The sequence below is a fragment of the Onychomys torridus genome, chromosome X (genome assembly GCF_903995425.1).
Source record: "Onychomys torridus chromosome X, mOncTor1.1, whole genome shotgun sequence".
In the NCBI taxonomy this organism is placed as follows: Eukaryota; Metazoa; Chordata; class Mammalia; order Rodentia; family Cricetidae; genus Onychomys; species Onychomys torridus.
This window is the reverse complement of record NC_050466.1, coordinates 99,073,849-99,101,292: the sequence shown is the minus strand read 5'-3', so window position 1 is coordinate 99,101,292 and position 27,444 is coordinate 99,073,849. Positions and strand designations below refer to the sequence as shown.

The 27,444-nt window shown below is 36.3% G+C and overlaps 1 protein-coding gene across 2 annotated transcripts in view; it reads left to right on the top strand.

Annotated features, from left to right (window-relative positions):
* Hdx (highly divergent homeobox) overlaps positions 1-27,444 on the top strand; it is a 116,510-nt gene that overhangs the window by 76,905 nt on the left and 12,161 nt on the right. For both annotated transcript variants that reach the window (XM_036175712.1, XM_036175711.1), the window contains 3 exons: positions 14,647-14,854; positions 22,149-22,228; positions 25,003-25,086. In XM_036175712.1, coding sequence (XP_036031605.1) covers positions 14,647-14,854; positions 22,149-22,228; positions 25,003-25,086 — 372 coding nt within the window. The remainder of the gene's footprint in view (positions 1-14,646; positions 14,855-22,148; positions 22,229-25,002; positions 25,087-27,444) is intronic.

Below are 27,444 nucleotides of genomic sequence, written 5' to 3'. Positions count from 1 at the left end.
CTGTTAGGGCTGAGCTCACTACATTCTGTTGATCTCTGCATTGTGTCCAGTTGTGGTTTTCTGTGGTAGTTTCCATTTACTGTAAGGAGGGGCATCATTGATTAAGGGTGCTGGTCTAGCAAAATGACAGAAATAGATTCTTTTCTAAGGTCCATGACTTCACTAGCCCTGGAAAGCTGGCTGGGCTTTGTAGCATGAATCTTAAAGGTTCTTATTAATAAAATCAAACCTGAGGCCAGTTATTGGGGTGAATGCTGAAAGATCAGAGACACAGAACAAGCCACAGTTTCCTCACCTTGCTAGTTCCTCAGGTGATCCTGTTTCCTCAGGCTGGAAGCTTCTGAGTCCTCCTCCACATGAATCTCAGCTGAACTGTGCTGCTCCAAAGCATGAATGCTAAACCAGCCAAATGCTTAACTAACTTAGTTCCTGGTCCTCAGGCCTTATATACCTTTCTGCTTTCTGCTATCACTCCCTGGGATTAAAGGCTGGATTTCTGGGATTAAAGGCTGTGTCACCTTGCCTAGCTGTTTCTAAAGTAGCCTTGAACTCAGAGATACTGATAGCTCTGCCTCCCAAGTGCTGGGATTAAAGGCGTGCACCACCACCGCCCAACTTCTGCTATAGCTTGCTCTGACCCATTTTCTAGCCACCATTTCTGGCTATATTCTAGTGGCTGTCTGTTCTCTGACCCCAGATAAATTTATTAGGGTGTACAATATTGTTGGGAACACAATACCACAGGGCTTTCAGTACTAAGCATGATTTCCCTACTGTTGAATGGGCCTTAAGTCCAGTTAAGACAGCTGTTGGTTGCCATTGACATGTGAGTGCCATTTATTGTGCCATTATGCATATCTTACCATGATGATTATTGTCATGGTTCATACACAATGCAGCCGGGTAGGACTCTTTAACTGTTTCCTTCCATTGAAAGTTTATATAGCATGTTCTGGAAGCATGGAAACTAGGAGGATTTCAGGTCAGATCCAACTCAAATCATCTGAGTCCTGTGCCCTAAGTATGTGGTGTCTTCAGCAGCAATCCACCTTCAAACCCTGAGAGGCAAGCAAGAGCCACTGTCAATAATCTATATTATTTTGGCAGTTCCTTGGGACTACTCTGACCAACCATTTGAAAGGAAGTCTCTTGTGCCTGGTATTGGGTGTTTGTTAAGCTGTGGTTCTTGTGGGGAACATTGTCAGCCCAACTGTCTTAACTTCCTTTAAGTTATTTGTATAAAATAACTCAATAGTTTCGAATTGAAGTTGTGTTACACACATAGAATTTGTTTTATAAACTTCCCTACTCCTCCCCTCCTACGTTTTTCCGAATGGATGGAGTAAAACAATTTTCACTCCATTAGATGATCCCTTTGGTTTTTACTTCCATCTGTGAACTACAGAAACACTATAAAATACAAGTGGCTTAGACAAACCCTTACAATTCTGTCCAGTTGATATGCTGTCTATAGCTAGTATAGAAAGGCTAGGACAGCCTTGGAGATACTAATGCATTCCATCTTTTTTGTTTTCTGTCACTTGTGCTTTTCAAGATCCATAATGATGGCATATATAACTCCTAGTAATACAACATAGAGAAGAGTATTCACCAACTGTCTTTCAAACAGAAGCTGTAGAAACCATCATTAAACACTTGCACTTCCATTGAATTGGCTAAAGATTTGTCGCATGGTCATAACCAAACGGCAAGGGAAGCTACAAATGGAGTTTTACTGTGTCAATCATGTGCTCAGCTAAACCTGCTATTACTTTAGAAGAAGGGAGAACATTCCCACTTCTTGAGGTTTTTTACCCATCTTAGTGTCTATTAAATTTTTGCTATGAATTTCAATGCTTTAAAAATCTTCTGACATTGTTTCATTTACTTATATTCATATTTTTCTCTCTCTATCCTCCCTTAATGTTGGTTAGTTTAATTTTCAATATAAGCATTAGGTTGTTAGGGTGATCTAGCCTGTTAAACCAAGGGTGATTCAGCTAATTTGGTCAGCTAGGCAGGTGTCCCCTTCTTTCCTTACACCTCTGTATGTGTTCCTCCTGAAACTGAGGATTCATTAAAGAAGGCAACCATTCTCAACAGAGGTGGACCATTCTTCTTGAAAGGTATATAAGTAGTGGCACTTCCTTGCTGGAACCTCCAGACAAACTTGCAAAATATCAAAATCATTATGATGTAAATACTTGACACCTTGCAATTATGTAGTGCAATGCTGTTCTCCTTTAAGTATTATATACTTTATTCCCTTGGAACATAAAATTTACTTAGTTTTTGCTTTGGGATCTTTGAGACATGGTCTCTCTATGTGGCTTTGACCGGCTAATCCTCATCATGTAGCCTAGGTTGGCTTTGAATTGGTGGAAGCCTCAGCCTTCCAGATGCTGTGACGGTATTTTTCTTAGGTTATGCGTTTGATGATTACATGTTTGCTTGTTTAGTTTTCTAAGTACTTGATAATAATTTTTCCTCAGACCTCCTTAATTCATCCCCACACATTTGGCAGTGTATCTGTTTTGTCATCTTCAAGGTATTTTTCCTGAATCTGATGACTCCCTTCTATCTGCTACAGGGATACAACTATTCTTCTGTGGTTCTTATTTTTAATCTTCCTTTTTTTTTTTTTTTTTTTTTACTTTGCTTGCACTAAGGTATTCTTAAATATATCTTCTAACTTTTCTGTAGAGTGTTTAATTTTTTTCAAATTTTCTGTTTAATCTGCCATTGATAATAATAAGCACTTTGTACTTCAGGCCTTCATGAGAGCCCCTGTACTTCAAAAGAAAGGAGATAAAGACAGATTATTTTCATAACATACACTAATCAAATGCAAAGTGATATAGCTGTAGGATCCCTGGTGAGGGCTCTTTCAGTGGCTTTTAGGCGTGGACTTAGTTTTTTGTTTTGTTTAAGACAGTGCTGTTGATGTGGAGACCATCATCAAGTTTTACTGTATGCATAACCTACTCTACCTCCAGAAACTCATAATATACAAGATGGCAATGATGAAGGGATATTTTGTTTTTGCATAAAATTAGTGAAAACTGCTCAGCTCCGGAAAAAAAAAATAGTGAAAACTTATAATAGTGAAGAAACAGGGAACAATCTACTATCTTGTTCTTCTGCTGAGCTTCTAACTCGCCAGCATGCTAAGAATGGAAGGAAAGTTTGGAGACAAGATGGGTTTCAAATGGACTTTTTCTGCAAAATTTTATAAATTGCTCTTAGGAAGAATTTTTTCCATAAAAACATCTTCTTGGGATTTCAGGAGAAACTACTCATATGTTGTTAAGTACAGTGGACTTTCATATTACTGGTTACTAAAGTGAGCTTTGCTTCTAGATGTCTACTCAGCCATTACTTATGGTATAATTTTGACATTTTGGATTCGTCTTCCTTGTTATGTTACATTAAGTTATCTCCTTGATTCATGGAAGATGCATTCCAAGACCTCTAGTGCATCTCTGAAACTGAAACCATTTGTATATTTGTTTTAGCGTGTATATACATGTCTGTGATAAGGTTTGGTTTCTAAATTAGGCACAATGAGATATTAACAGCAATGACTGATAGCAAATAAAATAATTATAACTCTATGCTGTGATAAAAGCCATGTGACTGTGGTCTCACTGCTAAAAGTCAAGACAAGTGTTTCTGTTCCCAGACTGCAAACATTAAAGAAGTCTGGGAAGAAAACTATGCACACTATTCCTAGGATGTTTACTAAGTGTTATTAGTTACATGCATGTGCTTCTTCAACTTGAAACATCATTTCCAAATTCTTGTCAATTGTTCATTAACTTATTCATTAAACAGCTGTGCACAGAGCACCTACCATGTGCCAGAACTCTGCACTGTACTGTGTATAGCTTGCAGCCTTATTCTGGAACTTGCCCATGCTCCATTGTCTCTGGGATTAAATTAGCCATAAGTGGAAAGGTATTTCATAAGGCTATAGAGCAACTATCTGAGAACAATGCTTTGGGGTCCTTACAAATACTCAGAAATCTTCAGTATACCTTCCTCCATCTTGCTGCTATTCTGTTTTAACGCCTGCCTTTTCCATCTGTGTTTGGGTTATGGTGGACAGGTCCAAATGTACTCTTTTATGGACAAATGTTTGTATGAACAATACATGATTGAATGTATAAAATACAGTTTGTGAAATTTGAACAAATTGCATGGAAAAATGAGTGTAAATGTAAAAATTTAAGACTACATTTATTTTCAGAGGAGTATGGTTAGATTTGAAGTGTCTTTAAACAGACCAAGTTTTTTTCAATTATATAGTAAGCTCTCTGTTATCTTTTTTTGTTGTTTATTAAAACGGAACTTCACTCTGTGGTCTAGGCTAAGTAGCTGGGGTTACTAGCCTTGAATTCACAACAGTTCTCTTCCTTTAGCCTCCCAAGTGCTGGAATTATGATAAAAGCCACCAAGCCTGGCTTCTATTATCCATCATAGACATTAATTTAAAGCCAGTGGGCACTGACGCTGAGCACTTGCCTAGTGTGTGCAAAACCCTGGATTAAATCTCCAGCACCAAGAAAAAGAAGTCAAGTGAGTCTCTTTAGAGGCTGGGTTATATCTTAATAGTAGAGAGCTTAGTATGCATGAGGCCCTAGGTTTAACCCTGATGTTGAAAAACGGTTAAAATGATAAGTTTTATATGCTGGTATTTGGTTTATACCTTTAGACCTAGCACTCACGGGACAGAAACAGGAGGATTCCCATGTTTTCAGGCCAGCCTCGTTTACATGTTAAGTTCTAGGGCTCTATAATGATATACTGTCTCAGTAAAGAAGAGGAGATACAGGGAATAAGCTGATAAGCAGCGTGAGATTTAATTCAGTGCCCTGTTATTACACAGTCTTTTTCCTTTCCCTTTTTAAAATTGGAAGACTTAGTTAAATATGAAAAAGTCTTCACTATACTACGTCATTGTGATTGAATAGTTTAGATGGCTCTGTTTGTAACACTTGGTCAAAAACTTTAGTTTCTATTTGCTTTTCTATGTATTTATACCACTACTGTATGATAAATTCAAGTTCCCCCAGGGTACAGAGCATGCTTGTTATATTGTTATCTCTACTACTGTATAAGTGGTATGTATACTACATACCTGGTATATACTATTCAGTAATATTTTTGGTATGAACAAATAAATATCTAACAGAAATGTGTAATATATATATATATGTGTATATATATAATACAGAAATTACCAACTATATGATATTATACATCTGGACTAAAAGTTTAGAATATGCTTTCACATTGCTCAATAGAAATAGTATTAGAAATTTATAAGGTCTGAGAGTCCTCATTTTTAATAGTCATTGTGTTTGTGAAATTATTCATAGGTGTTCTAGGTAAAAATACACAACACTATTCTAAAGATTGATGACCATCCTGAAGGGACACTTACCCTAAAAAGGACAGGATTTGGAAACCAGCTTCCTAATTTTGAACACAAGGAATCTGAGGCCAATTAATAAAATAACTTGCCAACAGTTCATGTAATAGTTGAGCAGCAGACAGAAGTGTTGACACACACCTTTAACCCCAGCATTCAGGAGGCAGAGGCAGGCAGATTTCTGGGAGTTTGAGGCCAGCCAGATCTACATAGTAAGTTCAGGGCCAATCAGGCTAAATAGTGAGACCCTGATTCAATAAAATGTTGAAAAACTGGAAATTTCTAAACTAATCAAGTTTACTATGAAATAAAGAAAGAATGTCTTCATGTATATTTAATAATTGGAATGTAGACAGGAGTTTGGGTTGAAAAAGATCTGGAGCAAAGAATTAGATGTGACACTTGCAGTAAATAAGGACACTAGACTTTGACCTACTGTCCTTGTTGGCTTTCTGTTCCTATGTTCCTTAATACTGACCAAAAGCAACTTGGGGATGGAAAGTCTTATTTGATTTACAGGTCACAGTCCATCATCTAGGGAAGCTGAGACAGGAACTGAAGCAGAGAAGTGTCCCCTAGAAGAATACTGTTTATTTCCCATGGCTACTCAGTTTGCTTCCTTACACCATCAAGGACCACCTGACCAGAGGTGGCACTGCCCTCTCCAATGGTACAGTAATCATTAGTCAAGAAAATACTCCATAGATTTGCCTCCAGGCCAGTCTGATGGAGGCAATTCTTTAATGGAGGCTCCTTCTTCCAAAGCGTCCTTAGCTTGTGTCAGAATGAGAAAACATGAGCAGTCCTTCCACTATAAGGAATAATATTTGATAACAATGGCTAGTAAATGAATAAATGAATATATAAATAAAAGATCCCGCATTCTTCCAAACCTAGATTGGAGCAACTTATAAAGTGTTATATTCAATGTTATTGAAGTATTCATGAAAAGACGACATGGAAACTTAAGGTTTCTTCAGTGGACTTAAGGTAAACTCAATGGACTGGATAAAGGATACCTTCTTCCTCAATTGACCTATTCTAATGCTAATGCCTTCCAGAGGGTCCTCTTTTATCAACTACCTGGGTATTCCTTCACTCAGTCAAGTGGCCATCACAAGCTGCTAGAGCAAAATAACATTTAAGGGGTTATTAGCAGGTGAAAATTTTTCTCATACTTTTGAAGGCTATAAAGTCCAAGATCAACTCCTTAGCATATTTAATGTCTTGCTAGGGCCACTTTTATACAGCTAACTATCTTTTCATGGTAGAAGGTAAGACATCCTTTTATTTTCCTTTTAAAAATCTGTAAATCTATTCTTGAGGGATTAATACTGTCATCATAGAGGTTAGAAGTTAATCATACTAATTGGGTTAGAGAACATTAATATTCAGATCATAGCAGCTTCTAAGATAACTACATTCTTCCATGAGTCTATAAAATGTAATAAAATCTGAAGCTTTGTATTTATATTTTGAATTGTTTCCCATTGCCTTTCAGGATGTGTACACTGAGGACAGTCTCCTTATATAGCCCAGGCTAGTTAGGAACTCACTGTAGGTACATTCCACCACTCAAGCTTGTCTTAAAGAGCTTAATCTAAAAAAGAAAAAAAATTTTAACCTTGGAATACAATAAAACCCTCAAATACTTCCCAATATCCATATCACATATTTTACCTTTGTCACTGTACATGACAGACTCATCACTTCCAAGAAGGGGACAAAAGAAGGTGAAGATAAGTAGAAACTTGGTTTCTGTTTTTCTTTCCTTTTCTTTCTCCTTCCTTCAGGTTTTATGATGTAAATAAGACAAGCATCCTAAAGAGTGTCTTCCTCCTTTAGCCTGTGCCATCATTTGCACAGAATCAGTAGCTGGGATTATTGTGGAAGAAAATGGTCTGCATCACATTTTCATAAGCAGCAGTATTTTCAAATAGGAAATCGTGAAAGAGCAAGACAATTAAAAAGCGCTTTGGTGAGAAGGTCCCGTTCTTATGGTTTTCTGAAGTGTAATGATTCATTTGCAATGTGGCAATGTAAAAGAAAATGGAAACTACTTTTTTCATTAGTATTTCTCCTTTGTTGGATAGCTAGTTAATCTAGGAAAAAATGTTATAATATCTATAAATATTTCTTTATTGAATACTTTTCCTCTAAGACAATCTGTTTTAGATTTCATATTCAATATACACTGCTAAATATGTCTAAAGTTCTGTATTTCCTGAATTTGCTCCCCTACCCCCATCCAGCAAATAAAAACAACAGTTAGCCTTCTTGAGCTAACTGAATAGTTCTTCTGTTTTGCCAGACATACTTTTTTCCGAAGAATTTTAGCAAGTATAAAGCTAACCTTAATCACATTTTTATTTACATTGGAAAGTTTCTATGGTGGCTTTGTATTTATGTAGAACTTATCGTACAGAGTAAATTCTGTTAATATAAATAAGAAAGGGGCTGATATAGCTCTGTCAATGTAAAATGCTTACTGTATAAACATGAGGACTGGAGTTTCACCTCCAGATAACACAAAAACAAACAAACAAAAAGTTAAGTGGGTGTATGCTCAAGAATGGTACTGTTGGCCAGCAAATATTCCAGCATAGATGGGGAGGTGGTTTCCAGGCCCCACCATACTGAAAGAAGTATTGGCAGTTGGTGGCAATTGGGAGAAGGAGAATTATTATTTGAGGGTGTGGCCAGTGGTAGTTTTCACATACTCCAATGGATGGATCCACATCCATGTGCATATGAACAGAACAAATTAGAAAAAAAGACATGAGGTTGGTAGGAGAGATGTGTTGGGAGTGTTACCAAGAATTTCGAGGTGGAAATAAGAGGTGGGTATCATCATATATAGATGCATTAAATGCTCAAAAATATAAATATAATAAAAATTAAAATTAAAAAATTCACACATGGTGGTGATACACACTTGTAATTCCAGAACAGCGGAAATGGAATCAGGCCAACTCCTGGGACTTGCAAGCCAGCCCGACCAGACTTGCCTAGCCATTAAACCCCAGGCTAGTGAGTGACCCTGTCTAAAATGGCTGGGTGTGGTAGCATACACCTTTTATCCTAGGCATTTGTTTTTCTATGAACATAAAGCCCATCTGCTCTACACAGTATGGCTAAACAGTGAGACACTTTCTCAAAAAAAAAAATACAGAAGATGCAGAGGATGGCTGAGTGACACCTGAAGTTGATACCCATACACACATGAATAGGTGAACACACATTAATATACACATACAAAAATATAATATAAAAATGGAGTGGAGGCATAGTTCAGTGAGTAAACACTTGCCATGCAAATGTGAGAATCTGAGTTCTGAATTCCCAGAACCTGTGAAAAGCCAGTATGGTGGTACATGTCTATAATCGCTGTATTCCTAACGTGAAATGGGAGGCAGAAGCAGGAGAATCTCTGGAAGCTCAACAGGCAGGTAGCCTGGTATAGTCACTATGAACAACAAAGAGGCCTTGTCCCAAATGTGAAAGCCAGAGACTGGCACCCAAAGTTCTCCAACCTCCTCAATCATAATGGGACATGGACTGACATTCAAATATGGGAATATACCACACATCATATACACACACCATATATATATACATATATAGATATATAACATGCACAAGCAAAACTATTTAATATTCAGAGTATTATCTAATTGGGGGCTGAACTTTACATCTGTGATCTATTTTGAGTCGTTCATCTTTGTATAAGGTATAAGATTTAGGTTGAAGTCCATTTTCTTTCTTTCTTTTTTTTTGATGGAGATACAATTGGTCCAACATTGCTTCTTAAAGACTCCCTATAGCCTGAATTAATATATTGTACACCTTTGTCAGAAACCACATAAATGATCATACTTACCAGTATTTCTGAGTTTTCTATTCCATGTGGATAAATGGCTTTTCGACTTCATTTTAGCTAACCCGTTTTCTTTTTAAATGACTGTAGTTTCTAGCATATGAGTGCTATACATATTTTATTAAGTTTCTATGTACGTACATTGTTTGGGGAGGAATTGGATAAACTATAGAACTGGAGCTGTAGTTCCAAACTAGGTTTAATCCTCAGCACCACAAAAAGAAGAAGAGAAGAGAGTAATATAATATTTGTAATTATTACTTCAATGTGGTCACTTTCTCTTAAAGATAGGGTCTCACTATTTAGCCCTGGCTGACCTAGAACTCACTCTGTAGACCAGACTCCCCTCAAACTTACAGAGAGCCACCTGCCTCTGCCTTCCGAGTGCTGTGACTAAAGGCATGCACCACCATACCCAGGTCAGTATGTTTACTTTTACTATATAGTTTATAGAAAGCCAGTTGGTTTCTTTACATTGATTAGTATTCTCACTTGCTGATTTCACTTCCTAGTTGTAAGAGTATTCCTTGGGATCTTCTGTATAAACCATATCCTATAATCTGCAAATTCTTCCTTTCTGATCTGTGTATGCTTCTATACTTTCTTCAAATTGGCATATGTGTTAGAATCACTTCTATGTTGAGTACAAGGAACCAGAATGGATATCTTGTTTACTCTTATTAGAACTATTTACATTCTTCTACTTTTTACCATTAAGCATGAACTTATCAGCAGGCTTTGGGGTCCTGGAGATTACTTTACAGGATATTTTTTTAAAGATGAACTACATTTTCTTAACAGTTAAATTACTATTCAAGTAATTTGTGTGTACTATGGTAATTTGTACTTTTGAAGGAATGGCTCCATCTTATCCAAGTTAGCCAATGTGTGCATAGAGTTATTTATATTGTCCCTTTATTATTTATTTTGTGTCAACAAAGTCTATAGTAATATACTCTGGTTTATTTATGATATTAATAACTTACACCATCTTTCTTACTTTGCTAGTCATTTTAAATGTCAATTTCACTGATCATTTCAATGAACCCACTGTCAAAAATATTAAGTTTTCTTTCAAAAAAATGTTTTAGCCAGGCAGTAGTGGCACAGTCCTTTAATGCCAGCACTCAGGAGGCAAAGGCAGGCGGATCTCTGTGAGTTCAAGGCAAATTTGGTCTACAGAGTGAGTTACAGGACAGCCAGCACTGCTATACAGAGAAACCCTGTCTCAGAAAACCAAAAAAAAAAAAATTAATCATTTGATAATTTCACACATGTCTGGATATTTTGATCATATTAATCCCAACCCCCTATAACTTCTCTCATATCCACTCCTTCCAATTTCATGTCTTCTTTTCCCTTTAATAAAACATAGATTCTTCATTTATCATGGTCTGTTATTCCTTGTTCTCCCTTTCTGTTCTTGATCCAGCTGGGATCTCCTGCTCCCCTAAGCTTTCTTTCCCTCAAATCTTGCCCTGAAGACCACATGAGAACAGGAATAAGCAGAGTGCTCGAGAGGTCCCCAGAAATCCACAATGATACATCCTCTGTAGACTGCTGGCAATGGTGGAGAGAAAGCCTGATCTGACCTAGTCTGGTGATCAGATGGCCAAACACCCTAACAGTCGTGCTGGAACTCTCATCCAACAACTGATGGAAGTGGATGCAGAGATCCTCAGCCAGGCCCCAGGTGGAGCTCCAGGTGTCCAATTGTCGAGAAACAGGAGGGACTGTAAGAGTGTGAATTGTTGAATCCAAGATTGCAAAAAGCACAGGGACAAATAGCCAATCGAATGGAAGCACATGAATTATGAACCAAAGGCTGTGGAGCCCCCAGCTGGATCAGGCCCTCTGGATGAGTGAGACAATTGAATAGCTTGAACTGTTTGAGAGGCACCCAGGCTGTGGCACTGGGACCTGTCCTTAGTGCATGAGCTGGCTGTTTGGAACCTTGGGCTTACACAAAGACACTTTGCTCAGCCTGGAAGGAGGGGACTGGACCTGCCTGTACTGAATCCACCAGGTTTAAATGAATCCCCAGGGGTGTCTTGGTCCTGGAGGAGATGGGAATGGAGGGGAGGGCCTGGGGGGAAGGTGAGGGTGGGGGCGGGAGGGGGGAGGACAGGGGAACCTATGGCTGATGTGTAAAATTAAAAAAAAAAATAATAATAATAATAATAATAATAAATAGATTCTTTTCTCTAAGTATAAAATATAATCTAAATACAGTTCCCCTCCCTCTCCTCCTCCCAGTTCCTCCCTGTCTCTTCTCCCATCCTGATCTACTCACTCTCTGTCTCTCATGTCCTTTTTTTTAAAAAGCAAGTTTGTACCAGCCATATATTCATGGATGTAAAGCCATCAACTGGAAGATATCAACCTGCCAGTGGCTAAACTTTAAAGAAAAACTCACTTTCCTTGCCTCAGAAGCCGTTAATAGCTCTTCAGCTTAGGGTAGAAGTTTATGAGCTACTTAACCTCCATGTTGAAATGTTGATTGACTTGAACCTGTGTAGCCAACCACATCTGCTGTGAGTTCATAAGAATAAGAGTCATATCATGTCCAGAGGACATTGTTTCATTCTGGTCCTCCCAAACCTCTAATTCTTAAAGTTGTCTAGCTTCTTATTCTGAAATACTCCCTGATTCCTATAGAGAAGTGCGTAATATAGATGTCTCATTTGTTGTATACACACTGTGCACCCTTATTCTCTGCACTTTGTGAGTTTCTACATTAACTGCCATCCACTGCACAAAGACACTAATCTAATGAGATCTGGGAACTGCACCAATCTGTGGGTATAAAGATACAAATTGGATAGAACCAAACATGACTAATAAAGAAAGAAAAAAGTCAAATGATTCCAAATGATTTTCTGCTATACTCATATATTGGTGCCCAGCCCAAATGACATCAGAGAGGCTTCACCTAGCAACTGATGGGAGCAGATGCAGTGATCCATAGACAAACATTGGGTTGATCTCAGGAAGTACTGCTGAAGAGAGGGAGGAAGGATTATAGGAGCCAGAGAGGTCAAGGACATCATAAGAAAACCCACGGACTCACCTAACCTGGGCTCATAGGAGGTCAGAGAGATGGAACCAACAACCAGAGAGCCTGCATGGGACCAACCTAGGCATTCTGCATACATGTGACAGTTGTGTAACTTGGTCTTCTTGTGAGACTTCTAACAGTGAGAACAGGAGCTGTTTTTGACTCTGTTGCCTCTTGGGACCCATTCCTCTTACTGGATTGCCTCACCAGCCTTAATAGGAAAGGAGGTGCCTAGTCTCATTGCAACTTGTTATGCCATGGCTAACTGAAATCCATGGGAGCCCACCCATATCTGAGAGAAATAAAGGAGGGGGAGTGGATGGGAATAGGAGGTAAGGAGTGGGGGAGGAACTGGGAGGAAAGTAGGGAGGAGAACATTGGATGAGATGTAAAAACAAAAAATAAATAAATAAACAAAAAAGAAAGATACAAATTTAGAAGATAGTTAGATACTATATCCATTAAGAAAAATAATAGTAGCAGATTCACCCCTAGAGCCTGTGAACTCCCCACACATGGGTTCTTGACCATATTTAAAATACTAGGAATCCAATCAGAAAATGATTGATTATTCCTGCAACATTTGTGCCACTATTTCACTGGTGAGAGTATCTTGCCACACTGATTGTTATTGTAGCTCATAGCATTTCCAGCTGGGTAAGACTGTTGATGAATTTTTGCTCTCAGCAGCCAACATAATACCTTCTGGTACTCTATAAAAGCTAGCCAGTCAGAAGGAAGCTTCCTAGTCAGTACCCACTAAATTTCTCCATTTTCTGTGACCAAAGTGTGGTCAAAAGGTGTCTTCAGAAATAAGATGTGATCATCAAGTTCTGGTAGGCAACCAAGAGCAATGGCAGTGGCCTGCACTATTTTGAGGGTATGTGGCCAACCTCTGACTAACTTCAGGTGAGGTATATTTTTAATATATTTTATATTTGTGCTGCAGAAAATCCAGAATAGAAATCCAGGAGATACACTGGGATAAAATATTTGTAACCACATATCCTTCAAAGAATTAATACACAGAGTATTTAAAGAACTCTCAAAATACTACCTTGGGTGTTCAATTAAATACTTCAATTAGAAAAGAGACATTTCACTAAAGAGGCAATATGAATAACAGACAAACCTGTGGAATGAAAATTTCTGTGACTCTACAATTATTTCAAGATTAAAAAGTGTTAGAGCTAGCCATGGTTTCTTACACCTGTAAATCCTAGCACTGAGAGGATTAAGGCAAGAGGATTGCTTTTAGTTTAAGGGAGCACAGGCTACGTTGTACGCTCATGGCCAGGCTGGGTTACAGGATGACAATCTTTCTTTAAGACAACTATAGTTGGAAAATTTCCTGTGTCCTACCTGGCCCACAGTTGGTACAAATCTCTCACACACAGTCCCACAACCTTTTATAAAATAATCACTCAGAGGCTTCTATTAAGTATAACTGCTCAGCCATTAGCTCAGGCTTATTACTGACTAGCTCTTACACTTAAATTAACACATAATTCTAAACTATGTTTAGCTATGTGGCTTGGCACCTTTTCTCAGTTTTGTCTTGTCATCTTGTTTCCTCTGTGTCGGGCTAGTGACTCCTGACTCAGCCTTCCTCTTCCCAGAATTCTCCTTATCTGCTTATCCCACCTATACTTCCTGCCTGGCAACTGGCCAATCAGCATTTTATTTATCAGCTCACATTCACAGCATACAGAATGACATTCCACAGCAGACAACAACAAAAGAAACAAAAATTAAGTCAAAGGATATAGCTCAGTAGTAGCATATGTGGCTCTCTGGGTTTGGTCTCAAATATTGATTTTAAAATAATAACCATCTTTAATTGGTTCTAAATCTGATAAAAACAAAAATTTAAACTACTAGAAGCAGGTATGTTGAAGCCAAACATACACAAATAGGGCATAGTTTCACTTATGAAGAGCAAAATTCGAAGTAGAATATGAGTTACAGATGTAATCCTGATTTCTTTGAAGAAAGATCAATTCATTCTTCCAATTTAAGGATTTGGTAAATTGTTTTCTTTAGAAATAAAAATAAAAACAGGAACAAAGCAGAGTTTAATAGCCTGCATGTCATTTGAAAGTCTAAATATTTAAGTAAATACCCTCTTCTGCTAAAAAACAACTTTTTTTGTCTAGTGCCATAAAAGTTTTGCTGTTTCATGTACTTATGTGTCCTTTATAATCATATTTTATGCTCCATTTATTTGTTATTCTAATGCCTAGGTTGTCTAAAATTGCTTATATTTCTCTTACAAAGACTTGGATTGGGAATCGAAGAAGAAAATATCGTTTAATGGGAATTGAAGTTCCACCTCCAAGAGGAGGCCCTGCTGATTTCTCTGAGCAGCCCGAGTCTGGTTCTTTGTCTGCACTCACACCAGGAGAGGAAGCTGGGCCTGAAGTAGGAGAGGATAATGACAGAAATGATGAAGTGTCCATCTGTTTGTCCGAAGCAAGCTCTCAAGGTACTTTACTGCACCTCCTAATGACAGCTTTTGGAAATTTGATGTATTTTTACTTGCTTTTCAGTGTACCGAACTTTAAGTCTAGAGTGTTCAAAACATATAACCAGGCATTTGAAAAGAAACAGATTTGTTTTTAATGCTTCTATGTAAAAAGTCTTTCATACCAAGTCATCACAAAGAACATTCATCTATCACAATAGCGATGCCCTACTTTTTAAAATGTTAGTTATTACAACAGTCCTCATACTAGAATCAGGTAAATGATTATATTTGGAATTCTAGTCAGTTAGGTGAGAGCTTGCAAATACTTCAACAAAAAAAGAGAGTGTGGTATATTGTAATGAACAATAGGCTTGTGGTCTTAGATATTAGTTGTCAATCAGTGCTTTTCCACTAGCAAATTGTACAGTTTCAGGCAAAGCATTGCACTCAGCTCATTACTACTTTCTTCACCTGTTACAGGAAGTTAAGCAGGCTCATCTTTATAAGACCTCTCAATACATCCCTGAGTGAGACTGTGTGCTAGAGCATAGATTAATACCATTTACCCAAGAAGAATATTCTATTTGACTTCAAGCACAGAAATAAATGGTTCTTATGAAATTTTTTTACTTTATGTATCATAAAAATATTCTTTATAAATGTACAATCCAGTTATACAGTAAAGTTTTTAGATCTGTAGCACTAAAATTTTATTTTAGATCTTTTTTGTATCACCCAAGGACGTCTCACGTTTGGTCAGTGTCTCTTCTGTCCTCAGCTTAAGGCACACTAATCTGCATTCGGTCTATGTGAGTGTGTCTTTTCTACGTACTTTATCTGACTCTGATAACAAAATCTATAGTCTTTCTGTATCTGTGCTTCAGAAATAAAGAAACTCTCATTGGCACATTTGCTTGTTTCCTTTTTTCATTGATATCAGTTATTGGCAAACAATTTTTCTGGTTTATTTATCCATTTTGTATGTGTATATATGTATGATGTGCATAGATGTGCTTGCATGTATGTAGGCACACATGAAACCAGAGATCTCTTATTTGGTTCTAGCCTGCTTTTTCTGGGAATTCCCTGTCTCCAAGTCATCCACAGGTCAGGAATTACTGGTGGGTAACTGAACCCACTCTGGTCCTTATGGTTATATGGCAAGTACTTTACTCACTGAGCCATCTCACCAACCGCTTGCTTATTACACACACACACACACACACACACACACACACACACACACACACACACACACAGAGAGAGAGAGAGAGAGAGAGAGAGAGAGAGACAGAGACAGAGACAGAGACAGAGACAGAGAGACAGAGAGAGAGACAGAGAGAGACACTGGCTTTGAACTCACTGTGCTGCAAAGACTTGTCTTGTACTCATGGCTCCCCAACCTTTACCTCTAAGGAACTTGGATTACAAGTGTGCTTTGTTGCCTAACTATACTAGTCATTTTATGTTAGGATAATTACTGATTATACTAAATGATTTTTAGTAATTAGGTCAATAATAAATTTGGCAGCAGCCATATCTTTTGTGCTATCACTGAGTCTTTCTGTGAACTCTAGAATGTTAGCCAGCCACTTAGGATACCTCAGCAACTCCAGGTTCTGGATCACTAGAAAACACTATCACCCCGGGTTGAAGAGTGAGGTGAACAACTGTCTTTTTATTGGATTAGGAGAATAAGTGAAGTATTAATGGGATAGATTTATCAAAGTGACATTATATAAGAAAACAATATATATTATTGAAGGTTGAATTTGATTATTTTGAATTAGAATTTCTCATTACTCCTGATCCCCCTATTACCACTTCCTATCTCTGATTCTTTTCCAGTAAAATTTTATAATTTTTACATTGTCAGACATAGCAATATTTTCCTTGTGGTTTCTTCCTTTACAGTCCTAATTATATTCTCTTCTTCCTACAGTTGTGAAAATAAGCTCATATATTTGCTTTTGGCATCCTTATGTTTTTAGTTTAGCAGTTTTATATTAATTTGGTTGAGAATTTACTTTGCCTTAATATGTATGAGGAGAATATCTACTTTTACTTTTCCAAATAGTTAAGCAACTGTTCTACACTATTTATTGCATAATTCTTTTTTGTCCAGTTAATTACAGTGTAGCTTTCAAAAATAAATTATGTATTCATATGTATGCATATTCAGGTACACATACATATACACATGAGAAAATTCTGAGCTTCATATTATGTTACATTATTCTATTTTTAACTATGGCTTTATAAAATGTCTTACTATGTGGTAAAGTATTTATTTTAGCTCTAGATGAACTGTAAAATTCCTTAGCTATGTAGTCTCACAATTTCCTCCTACCATCACATGAAATAGACAGAGTACCATTAGGAAGATTAATTCCGTGTGCAGTTCTGAGATTTAGAAAAAAGCAGGACACACACAGAGGACTGTTGGGTCAGATAGGTCTGGAACTCAAAAGAGAGCTTTATGTCAGGAGAAGAAACAGTAATCTGTCAAACTGAGGCCAATAAGTACCTAGCCACAGAAGTAGAGTTTTAATTGAGAAAATTAAAATCCAAAAACAAAACAAAACAAGACAATGGAGAAGGACTGTGTGCTGAGAAATATTTACATTCATGTCCCAGGGAAAAAAACATTAGCTGCTGAAAGAATATTCAGGGACAACATAACTGGATAGTATGCCATTACTAAAACCCTGGAAAGAAAAAGATTTCAGAAATAAGAGGGGTCATTATCTCAATGATCTCATAGAAATTGAGTAGAAAGGAGAGGCCATTGAATCAGTCTTTAAGAGGTTCTTTGCAAAAGCAATTAATTGCAGGCCCAGGGGGCAGACAGGCAAATTGTAATGGGCAGGATAATGAAAGGGATAGAAAAGCTGTCACTATTGAAAGGACAATGAATTTCAAGTCCAGGTGTTTGAAAGATTATCAAATGTGAATATTTTTTCTCTTTCCCTTTTTTCTTTCTCTTTCTCTTCTCCCCTCTCCCTCCTTCTGCCTCTCCTCTCCTCCTCCTTTCTCACCTAAGGTTACAAACAAAGGCAGAGCTTGGGGGATGGGGGTTGGAAAACTGATGCAAACTTAAAAATCATTAAGAAAAAAAGTATTTGATGATTTTTAAGGTCATTTGTTCTCATATAGTTGGTCCAGTAAATATGTGTTTGTCTTCTGTTAGTCTTTCCAAAATTATATGTGCCTGGGGATTCTTGGGTAATTCACAATAATTATATGATGGGGTCTTTAGAGCCTAATGCCCAACAGCTATTTGAAGTGTGTAGGAAGAAGGGGTTTGTATGTGCCTCTGAAAGGGCAGGATTGCTGTGAGGAAATAGTCTGATGAAGCAAAATGCATAGGCCTCTAAGTGTAGAGTTTCATTCCCAACTGTCATTTCCTCTTGTGAAATAGAATTTCAGAAAATAAGCACTTAATGGGAAAACAGTGAATGTTAATTTTAAAGTCTGCATTAATGGTCTACATTTAATAAAGCACTGCTCCTGTACTGGCATCCTTTGTCATATAATAGTGTGTTGTCTAGATAGCTGGCATAGTAATCAAGACCTAATGAGAAAAAGAAGAGAAAGAATTTAATGTATGAATCAAAAACCACAGGATGAGACGTAAGCAATTGCCTGGAATTTCTCCGGGTGGCTTATTTTTCAGAACTGCACAGTAACCTTTTCATTCTCATCAGAAATTGCAGCAGAAAAGCATTTTCAGAGACTGGAAGGAGCCCCTTTGGTCTGTACAGTGTCTTCATTTCACTGATGGAGAATTCTAATCTGACTGAGCTGTCTATGTGATCTTTTTGTAAGAACTAATTGTATCATCTAGCTAAGACTAATACCCTATCTTTAAAATATGCTGACTTATATTCTCTTCCAGTTTGTGAAAGTGTAGCTAGATTATGTTTACATTGAGATTTCCATTGATGCTCTCTTAGAGGTATAAAGATATTTCAAAAACCTAGCAGCTAGAATTCAGATTTCTTATACACAACTGTTAATTTAACCAGATTAGAGTGTTTTAAATATCTAAAAGGGGAAATATTTTTAAATTGGTGCTTGCATATTACAACACATGTTAAAACATGAAAACAATGTACAGTTTTCTTTCAGTGTTTTTGCGAGGAAAAATATATTCCTCCAAATTGTGCAGAGGCTAGCTTTGGCAACTAACAAAAAGTGTTTGTGATCCCTTGGTAGTTCCATATGCAATCCTTTTTCCTAAACAAGCATGTAGGTCCCTGACACAGACCTTCTGACTCACCTCAGTTCTACCTTGCACTTGACCTTCCTCTTCCCCATTTCTTTTCTGTTTTCCTATGAGGGAGTGAAGATAGGTAACGTTGGATTGATTTGTAAAGAAGAAAAGCTACATGGCTTCACCCCTTGTGCAATTTGGAAACTTCAGCAAAAACAATACTTGGATAACTCCACTCCTTTATTTTAAGTTTAGTTTCTACCAAAATATATTTATGATTGAGACATTTTAAATATTTTTCACCATCCTGAGAGGCAAAAGGTTTAAAGTATAGGAATAATTACTTTTTCCAATATTCCATTTACGTCTGCACCTCTTTTCCAGCTCTATCTTAATATGTGGAGTGTGTGATGTGTGCATCAAAAGATAACTTCACCATAGTTTACTCAGGGTGAGCTTATAGACACCACATAGAGTGCCCTCTAGACTTTCACTGATTAATTCTACTTTTTATTGTTCAATTAAGCAAAGCTGCTTTTTTTGATGAATTGCCAAGACACGTTGACAGTGTTTAGATCTTAAACTTTTGCTAAAGTTGAAAGTATCTACATGTAGAAGAAAGCATTCCCTATTCAGCTTATCGCTTCACATCTTTTTATTTCAGAAGACTCAAAATAGCTTTTATTTAAATTTTATAAAATAATCAAACCATGCATAAATAAGCTGTCAGTGAACCAGAATGGTGTGTAAAGTTATGAGTGAATCTGAAGAGGAGTGTACAGCAATCCTATAAGGAATAGTGCCAGTAATGATCTTGTTGATGAGCAATATAACCCCTCTTTGGAGACCACTATTTCTAATATCAGATCTGTAGCTAAAGCTAATGAAAAATTTCCCTCTTTCCATTTCATTGCATCACTGATTATGCAGGACTTGAAATGTCTGTGACTTGAAATGTCTAAATAATGACTAGGTAAACTTTTCTTTGTCTAGGAATCATTGTTCTTATAAAATTTTAAATTGACTTTTCTTACATTTCACAAATAAATGAGATCATGCAATGTTTTTTTCTTTCTTTCTGGCTGGCTTATTTCACTTAGATAACATCCCCTGGGTTCATCCATGTTGCTGCAAATAGCAGGGCAAGGAAGGTCAAATATATCAAATATAATACAACAGTGGATTTTTGAGTGGGGATGGGAGAATGGGGAGGTATAGCTCAGAGGGCAAAAACTTGCAATGTGTGTGATGAATAAGGGGCAAGAGCTAATGAAGAGCATGAAGACCATAGTTAATGATAGTATATTGTGTATTTGGGATTTTCAGTAAGTGATGACAGCAGCTGTCTCCTGGGGGATGGGAAACTGTGAAATGACAAATATGTTAATTCATTTCATTGTTGCTGTGTTATATACCACAAGTACATACGATAAAATTTAATTTAAAGTATATAGTAGAGATAAGAAAGTTAAACTGAATTTATACAGAACATTGTATTAAAATTATGCTGAAGGTTTCTTGTACATCATTCACTTGAATTCTTGTAAGTGAATTTTTCCTAATCCTTGTCCATGTTTATACATGGGAATGAATAGACTAGGAAAATCTTAAGAGGGCTGATAAATATTTTTGTTCTGCTCTCTAAGTGGAATTAAAATGTTATTTATCAAGGAGATGAGAAATTTTACTAGTATTTATCCAAATAATCTCCATGAAATTGCTGTGAAGAAAAGAGACACACAGAGATAAACACTGCTACTCTATTTTTAAGGCATCTGGGAGATGGTAATGTAAAATAAAGGGGGAAAGGGGTGATGTATGCAGGTACACCTAGGGCCTGGAAGCAGGCTCTTCCATAGCTCACGACAGAGCTTTTCATTAGACTAGTTTCTCTGAATTAATTCATCTCTCACTATTTTATTATTTTGAAATATTGAATTTGATCAGAAAATATGCTTGTCCATTGTAGGAAGTATTTGGAAGTACTATGGAAATACTCATACTCCTTAGGAAATAAGCCTCTGAGAATAAGAGCAAGGGCACATTTTTGCAAGTGCTTTCTCTTTGCATATGCACAAGAGTGAACATATGTATACAAGCATTGAAATCATCCTGCATTTGTATAAAATTGGAACTCTGCATTTATAATTTTAGATCATTTATTGAGAATTTTTGTTTTTTTATTACAATAAACAAAGCTGGATGTGGTGGAAAAGGCCTGTAAATCTACCACTGAGGATGCAGAGACAGGAAAATTATTGAAACTTTAAGGTTAATTGGTCTACATAGTGAGTTCTTTGCCAGCCAGGGCTAGGCAGTAAGACCTTCTCAACATAAAAAAGGAAAGAAAGGAAAACAAAAATGAGTACTATTATAGCAAAGCTGAACTAAACAAAGCTTAATAAAGTAAAAATCATTTATAGTTATATATAATTCTATCCAGGGATAATAATGGAAATACTTGGGCACAAATGGTGTCATTATGTTTTTTTCTTCATTAAAAACATACTTTTTTCTTTTAGAAATACAAAGTTATGTAGACCTGCATCCTAGATTTTATCACTTTCAGGTTTTTCACTTGCAAGTAGCCCATTTTACTTCATTTTTAGCAGCTTCATAGTACTTAAATGACTTCTGTATTTCTCTATTTTTGAAGATACAGGTTTCTCTCAACATTACTATTATAAATAGCACAGTGGTTATAATTCTTGTATTTCTATCTATTTACATAACTAACTAAAATATATATGACTCAAGGAAGGCAGTGGTGCACACCTTTAATTCCTGCACTCGGGAGGCAGAGCCAGGCAGATCTCTGTGAGTTCGAGGCCAGCCTGGTCTACAGAGCGAGATCCAGGAAAGGTGCAAAACTACACAGAGAAACCCTGTCTTGAAAAACCAAAAATAAATGAATTAATTAATTAAAAAATAATATATATATGAGTCAGATATGAATAAAATTCTCAGCAAAGCACATTTTTAATAGATTTGCCATGTGTATGCTTTTGGCAAAAAAAACATTATTTAAGTATTATTTTAAAACTACAGTCAAGTTTTAAGATATTAAATATGAAATCTTCACTTTTTTTCCTATAGAGGAGCCCAATGAAGTCATCCCAAATGAGACCAGGACACATAAGGATGAAGAGCACCAGGCAGTATCCGCAGATAATGTGGTATGTGACTTGAAATTCTTTCCTCATTACAGGATGGATTTTAAGGACACCGTGCCAGTTGATGACAACATCTGTATTGTCAGAATAGTCTTATTTTACTCTGTAAACTAAAGCAGAACTTTCCCCTAAGAATTTAATACAGCTTTCAGTGCCCAATAAGCAAAATGTAAACACTTCCTCTTTTTTTAACTTCAGGAGATTTCCAAGTATAAAAACCTAATAGCTAGTTCAAATATGACATATTTTATATATAACAAGCTATTTTTCTTCAACACACTGAGAAGAGAGCAGATTCATTTCATTTGACAGATGGCAGAATTGAAATGGAGTTCAGCTGGAGATTGTGAAGGAAGCGTTTGTTCGTCCAAGAGCTTGCCTCCAAGGGTTTCTCTGTTTAGACCATACCTAGCTACACTGTATTTGGAAACTTCTTTTGCCTGGTTAAGTTGGACTCTGTTAATTGCCTTCAAAATTGCAGCAAAAAAAGAAAGAGCGTATTTTAAGAATTTGGGGACAGGCTGTGTGTGGATTAAACTGGGTTTTCTAAAAATGTAAACATATAGTGATGTTCCCGTAGCAGCTGTTTTAGCACAAAGTGATACAGAAATCAAGCTAGTATTAAACAAAGTCAGACACAAAGGAAAATTCCATCATATTTTCATTTTTGCCTGTGAATCAATGTTCTATGCATGATTTTCATTAAAACTGCACTTATAATGGATTTTTCTGTTCCACAGTAGCTGTGATGTCATAATTTACCCTGGCTTCGATCACATTGTTTTTTTACGCTATAATCCTGAACATCTCTTTAATAAAAGCAGAGAACATAAAATATATATTTGAGCTCATTTTTGTTAAATACCAACAAAATCTGACATTGTTTTTCTACATGTAAAATAGAGTTCAGGATTTCATTTCATTGGTTTTTAGTCCTGGTTCAAGTCTGTATTTGATTCTTCAACAGACATATTGAAAAATTAGATTTGATTTTAAGGCAGTTTTTCTAATCAAACAGCTAATCATTGTTTTCCACAGTGAACTCTCCTAATAATTAAAATCTCACCAAATATCTCCTTCTGCTCTAGATTTTAATTATAGTATGTTAAATATAAAAATTATTTGCAATTGAAATATCATTTCTCTCAAAGATGTGTTCATTTTTTGCCTGAATTTCTCTACATTGAATTTCCCCAGCAGCAGACAGCTGAAAATAATAAATGAAGTCGTGGCCTGGTATGACTCATAGTCACTTAGGCACCTAATTGTTCAAGAAGAATTGATTTTCAGAGACAAAACCTCAAACTTTCAAAGGTTGATCTCCTCTGCCTGTAACTTTTGAGTGACCCCAATTATTCATGGATGACAAATCACAGAGATATATTTATATGCACAAATCCATACAATTGCTGGTGGTACCTTCTTTTCTTAAATGCCTATCTCCATCGCCCCAGAATCAATCCAAACAGGTAGGCAATCTAAAACCCTTAGGACAGAAAATATGACATATAAAATCTAGAGAGAGCTGATGTGATTAAGACTCAAGTTTATGCTGATTATATAGAAAAACAAAGCATTAGACACGTGGAAGGCAGTTTGCAGCTGTCTGTCTGACTCACAGACTGCAGGTCAGAAATCCTGTGATGATTATGTCATATCCTCAGAGGCAGTGTAGCAAGTATGACGATTCTAAGTTTGTTTGTGACATTTAGTCACCATATATATTTTAAATCATGTGTATATATATATTATATGATTACAAATACATTGTGTATATATATGTATGTGTATGTATATATATATATATATATATATATATATATATATATATAGAGAGAGAGAGAGAGAGAGAGAGAGAGAGAGTCTAATTTCATGTTCTGCCTATGACATGCTGCTATTAATGTGCTTGTTCTTAAAACACTGTCTAGTGACTAAATCTGGTTTATCTTCCCTCTTTTTAAACGTTGATTTTGGTTGGCAGTGTTTAAATCATTTAAGGTTCAGTTTGTTTCCCCTTAACTTTTACATACAAAGGAAAATATTTAAATGGATTTTATTGGGTTTTTTAAAGACTTTCCTATTAAATAATTTGTTTTACCCTCCTGATTGAAGCTTATCGATCATTCTTTTCAACAGCACTGAGATGTATTGGTTATGTTTTGACAGGTATTTACTAATTATCTATGGTACACAAGCTACTTCACAAGCTTTGCTGTGCCTATTTCTGCAACCAGGGGAATCTCTCTCTCTCTCTCTCTCTCTCTCTCTCTCTCTCTCTCTCTCTGTATGTCTTCTCCTTGCTGTCTTTGTTACTGTCTGATGAAGAAAACAAATCCCTATGCTATTTTCATCATTATATCATAGATGTCTGCTTCCAAGATGTCTAGCTAATGGAGCACATTAAATGTTTGGATTTTTAGACATTGTATTTTCCTTTGGGATACGTGCCTATGTTAACAGTTTCATTGGAAGAAAGAGTCATGTTGAGACAGAAAAGGAACCCCTTTATATTGTATGTGTGTGACAGAGAGAGACAGAGACAGAGAGATTAAAAGCTAGTTCCTTATCAGGGAAGGGCACTAACAATCACCAATTAAAGATATAAGGGGTGATACAGGCACATGCTGTGTCTAACACTGAAGAGCCAATTATTAAGGTTTAATCCAGATAATCTAGATCACTCTGTCACCCAAACTAAATATTAAATAGGTATGTTGTACACATTGTGTGTAGTGATCTGATATATATTTGTAAAAGTTTCTCTACTTATGTTACAGAAAATAGAAATTATCGATGATGAAGAAAGTGACATGATAAGCAATTCCGAGGTAGAACAAGTGAATTCTCTCCTGGATTACAAGGTAAAAGTAATTCCAAGTTCTGAATTCATTAAGGGAAGTTATTGAGTGGAAAAGATGTATAGTGTCTCTGATTTTCCCATCTGATAGACTAAGCAGTCTGGGCCTCTGTACAGATTATCTCAAGCAACTTGAAAATTAGGCAAAATGCTAGGCATTTTAATATTGCTAGATTGTTTGGTCAAATGGGTTTTAAACAGTTTACTGGCTCAAAAATTGGCATTGATTGTGTTCAGCAAGTAAGAATAACACATAATGGTGGTTAATGTGGAATTTATGGTAAATTTATAGAATCCCAGATATATTTGGGGATGAGGCAGGAACATTACTTTAGCTCAGGGAATTGAAACCACTCTGGGCAACATTGTAAGACCCTGCCTCAAACAAAATGAACACAACAGTAAGTGTTGGGAAATGGGAGAAATTCTTTTGCAATGTCCATTGCTAATTTTATAGTAGATCTGCAGTCTCTTACAAGACTGTTTTTAAGAGCATACCTGATACCATTTTATGATAATTTGAAAAACAATTCCCAATGAAAATACATGGTGAATATGAATAGAGATGACCTTTTCTTAATGTCACTTGTTACTAAATTGGAAGGCATCCTTTGATAGTGTGTCACGCATAATTTTGTTTTTACTTAATTTTGACATAAACGATCAGTCTGTTTGTCAATATGTTTTTACATAGATGTACAAGTGTTCTCCCCCTGTGACTCAGCAGCCTATCTTGCTAGGAAACTTTGGGCTGCCTGAAATTTTGGCACACAGTGCTCCTTTCTAAATACAAAGCTTCTTTTTGTGGAGTATAATCATAATTTAAAGCTTATGATAGTAACAAAGACCACCATTTAATTAGAAAACAGCTGTCACTTGCCTCAAAAACTCTTTTCAGTTTTAGAATAGTATAACTGAATTGCAGAGCATTGTACATATTGTTTTCTTAATGTTCATAACATGTCAATCTTTGAAATATTGAGTGTTATAAACACAGAGGGGAGTTGTCTTTTGAAATTATTTCTGAGTGGTCAAACAGCACAATAGATTCTATACTTTAAACTATATTTATGACTAGATATGGTAGGTCACACTTATAATCCCAGCACTCACCAGACTGAGGCAGGAAGTGCTCCATTAATTCAAGGCTAGCCTAGTTTATTTATATATATATATATATATATATATATATATATATATATATATATATATATACATATATATATATATTTCTTAAAAATGAATAATTTTCAATTAAAAAACTGTATTTCCAACTAGCTGAATTATAAAATTGCTGGTTTCCAGTTAGAAGAAAACATGCTAATAACTCCTCCATGGTCATATAATACTTCTAAATACTGAGTTCAGGATTAAAATGACTCTGCAGGCCAGGTCACTACTTGGCACAGGCTGTGGAAAGTCCAGGCGAGAGGACTGGATTGCACAGCTGTTAAGTGTGCCCCACTTAGCACTCCTGAACAGGTCAAATAGGGCTGGGCTCAAGATTCAGAGGAGTCTTGTCCAAGACCTCTCCCCTTTTCGTTGCTAGTCCACTTGAGAAGGTTTGCAGCTGAAGACCAGGGAGGGAAAGACAGAGAAGTCAGTGCAGAAATGTCAATGAATATTTGCATTGAACTCCAATGAACATTTTCGTAATCCAGTGTTTTCCACTGTGGGAAATACTGTGAGAACGAGGGATCTCATGCTAGGTCATTAGAGACATTCTTTATAATCATCTCTATCACACTTAAAATTCTTTCCTTGAATTCTCAATATTTGTACACACATATATAGAAAATACATTTATATGCACACTATTTTTAAATGTTTCCATTTACCATCTGTGAACTTTGTATCTGGAGTTGCCATTGCATGTTTTGAGCATTGCTGTGGAACATACCAGTTTAGAAATTTAATACCTTGAAGAAAGTTGCTGTACTCTTTTTAAATAGACACGCCAGTGTTCCTTGTTTAGGGGTGAAATTTATTTTCTTTCATTTCTTAAGTATATTCATAATAAGTTTCTTGAAGGCAGAAATGTATTTTAATCACCTATGTGTTACTTGGTTGGGGAGCCTGGCACATAGATGTTTAGTAAGCAGTTGCTTAGAAAGTAATTGAATAAATTAATTTGTCTCTGGAAATAATTTTAATACTGTTTCCCAAGTGTTTATTTGTATAAATTCAATTAGTATTAGAAGCTACAGCATTTTTAAACTTCCCCACATTGAATTCATCTTCTGTGCTTGGGATTTATTATAGCAAACTAAAAGAATATTCTCTGTAGTGCATTTTATTAACATAAAGTTTAGATATTATAGCATTCCTGATTGAGAGACATCATTAGAAACCCATATTTCTG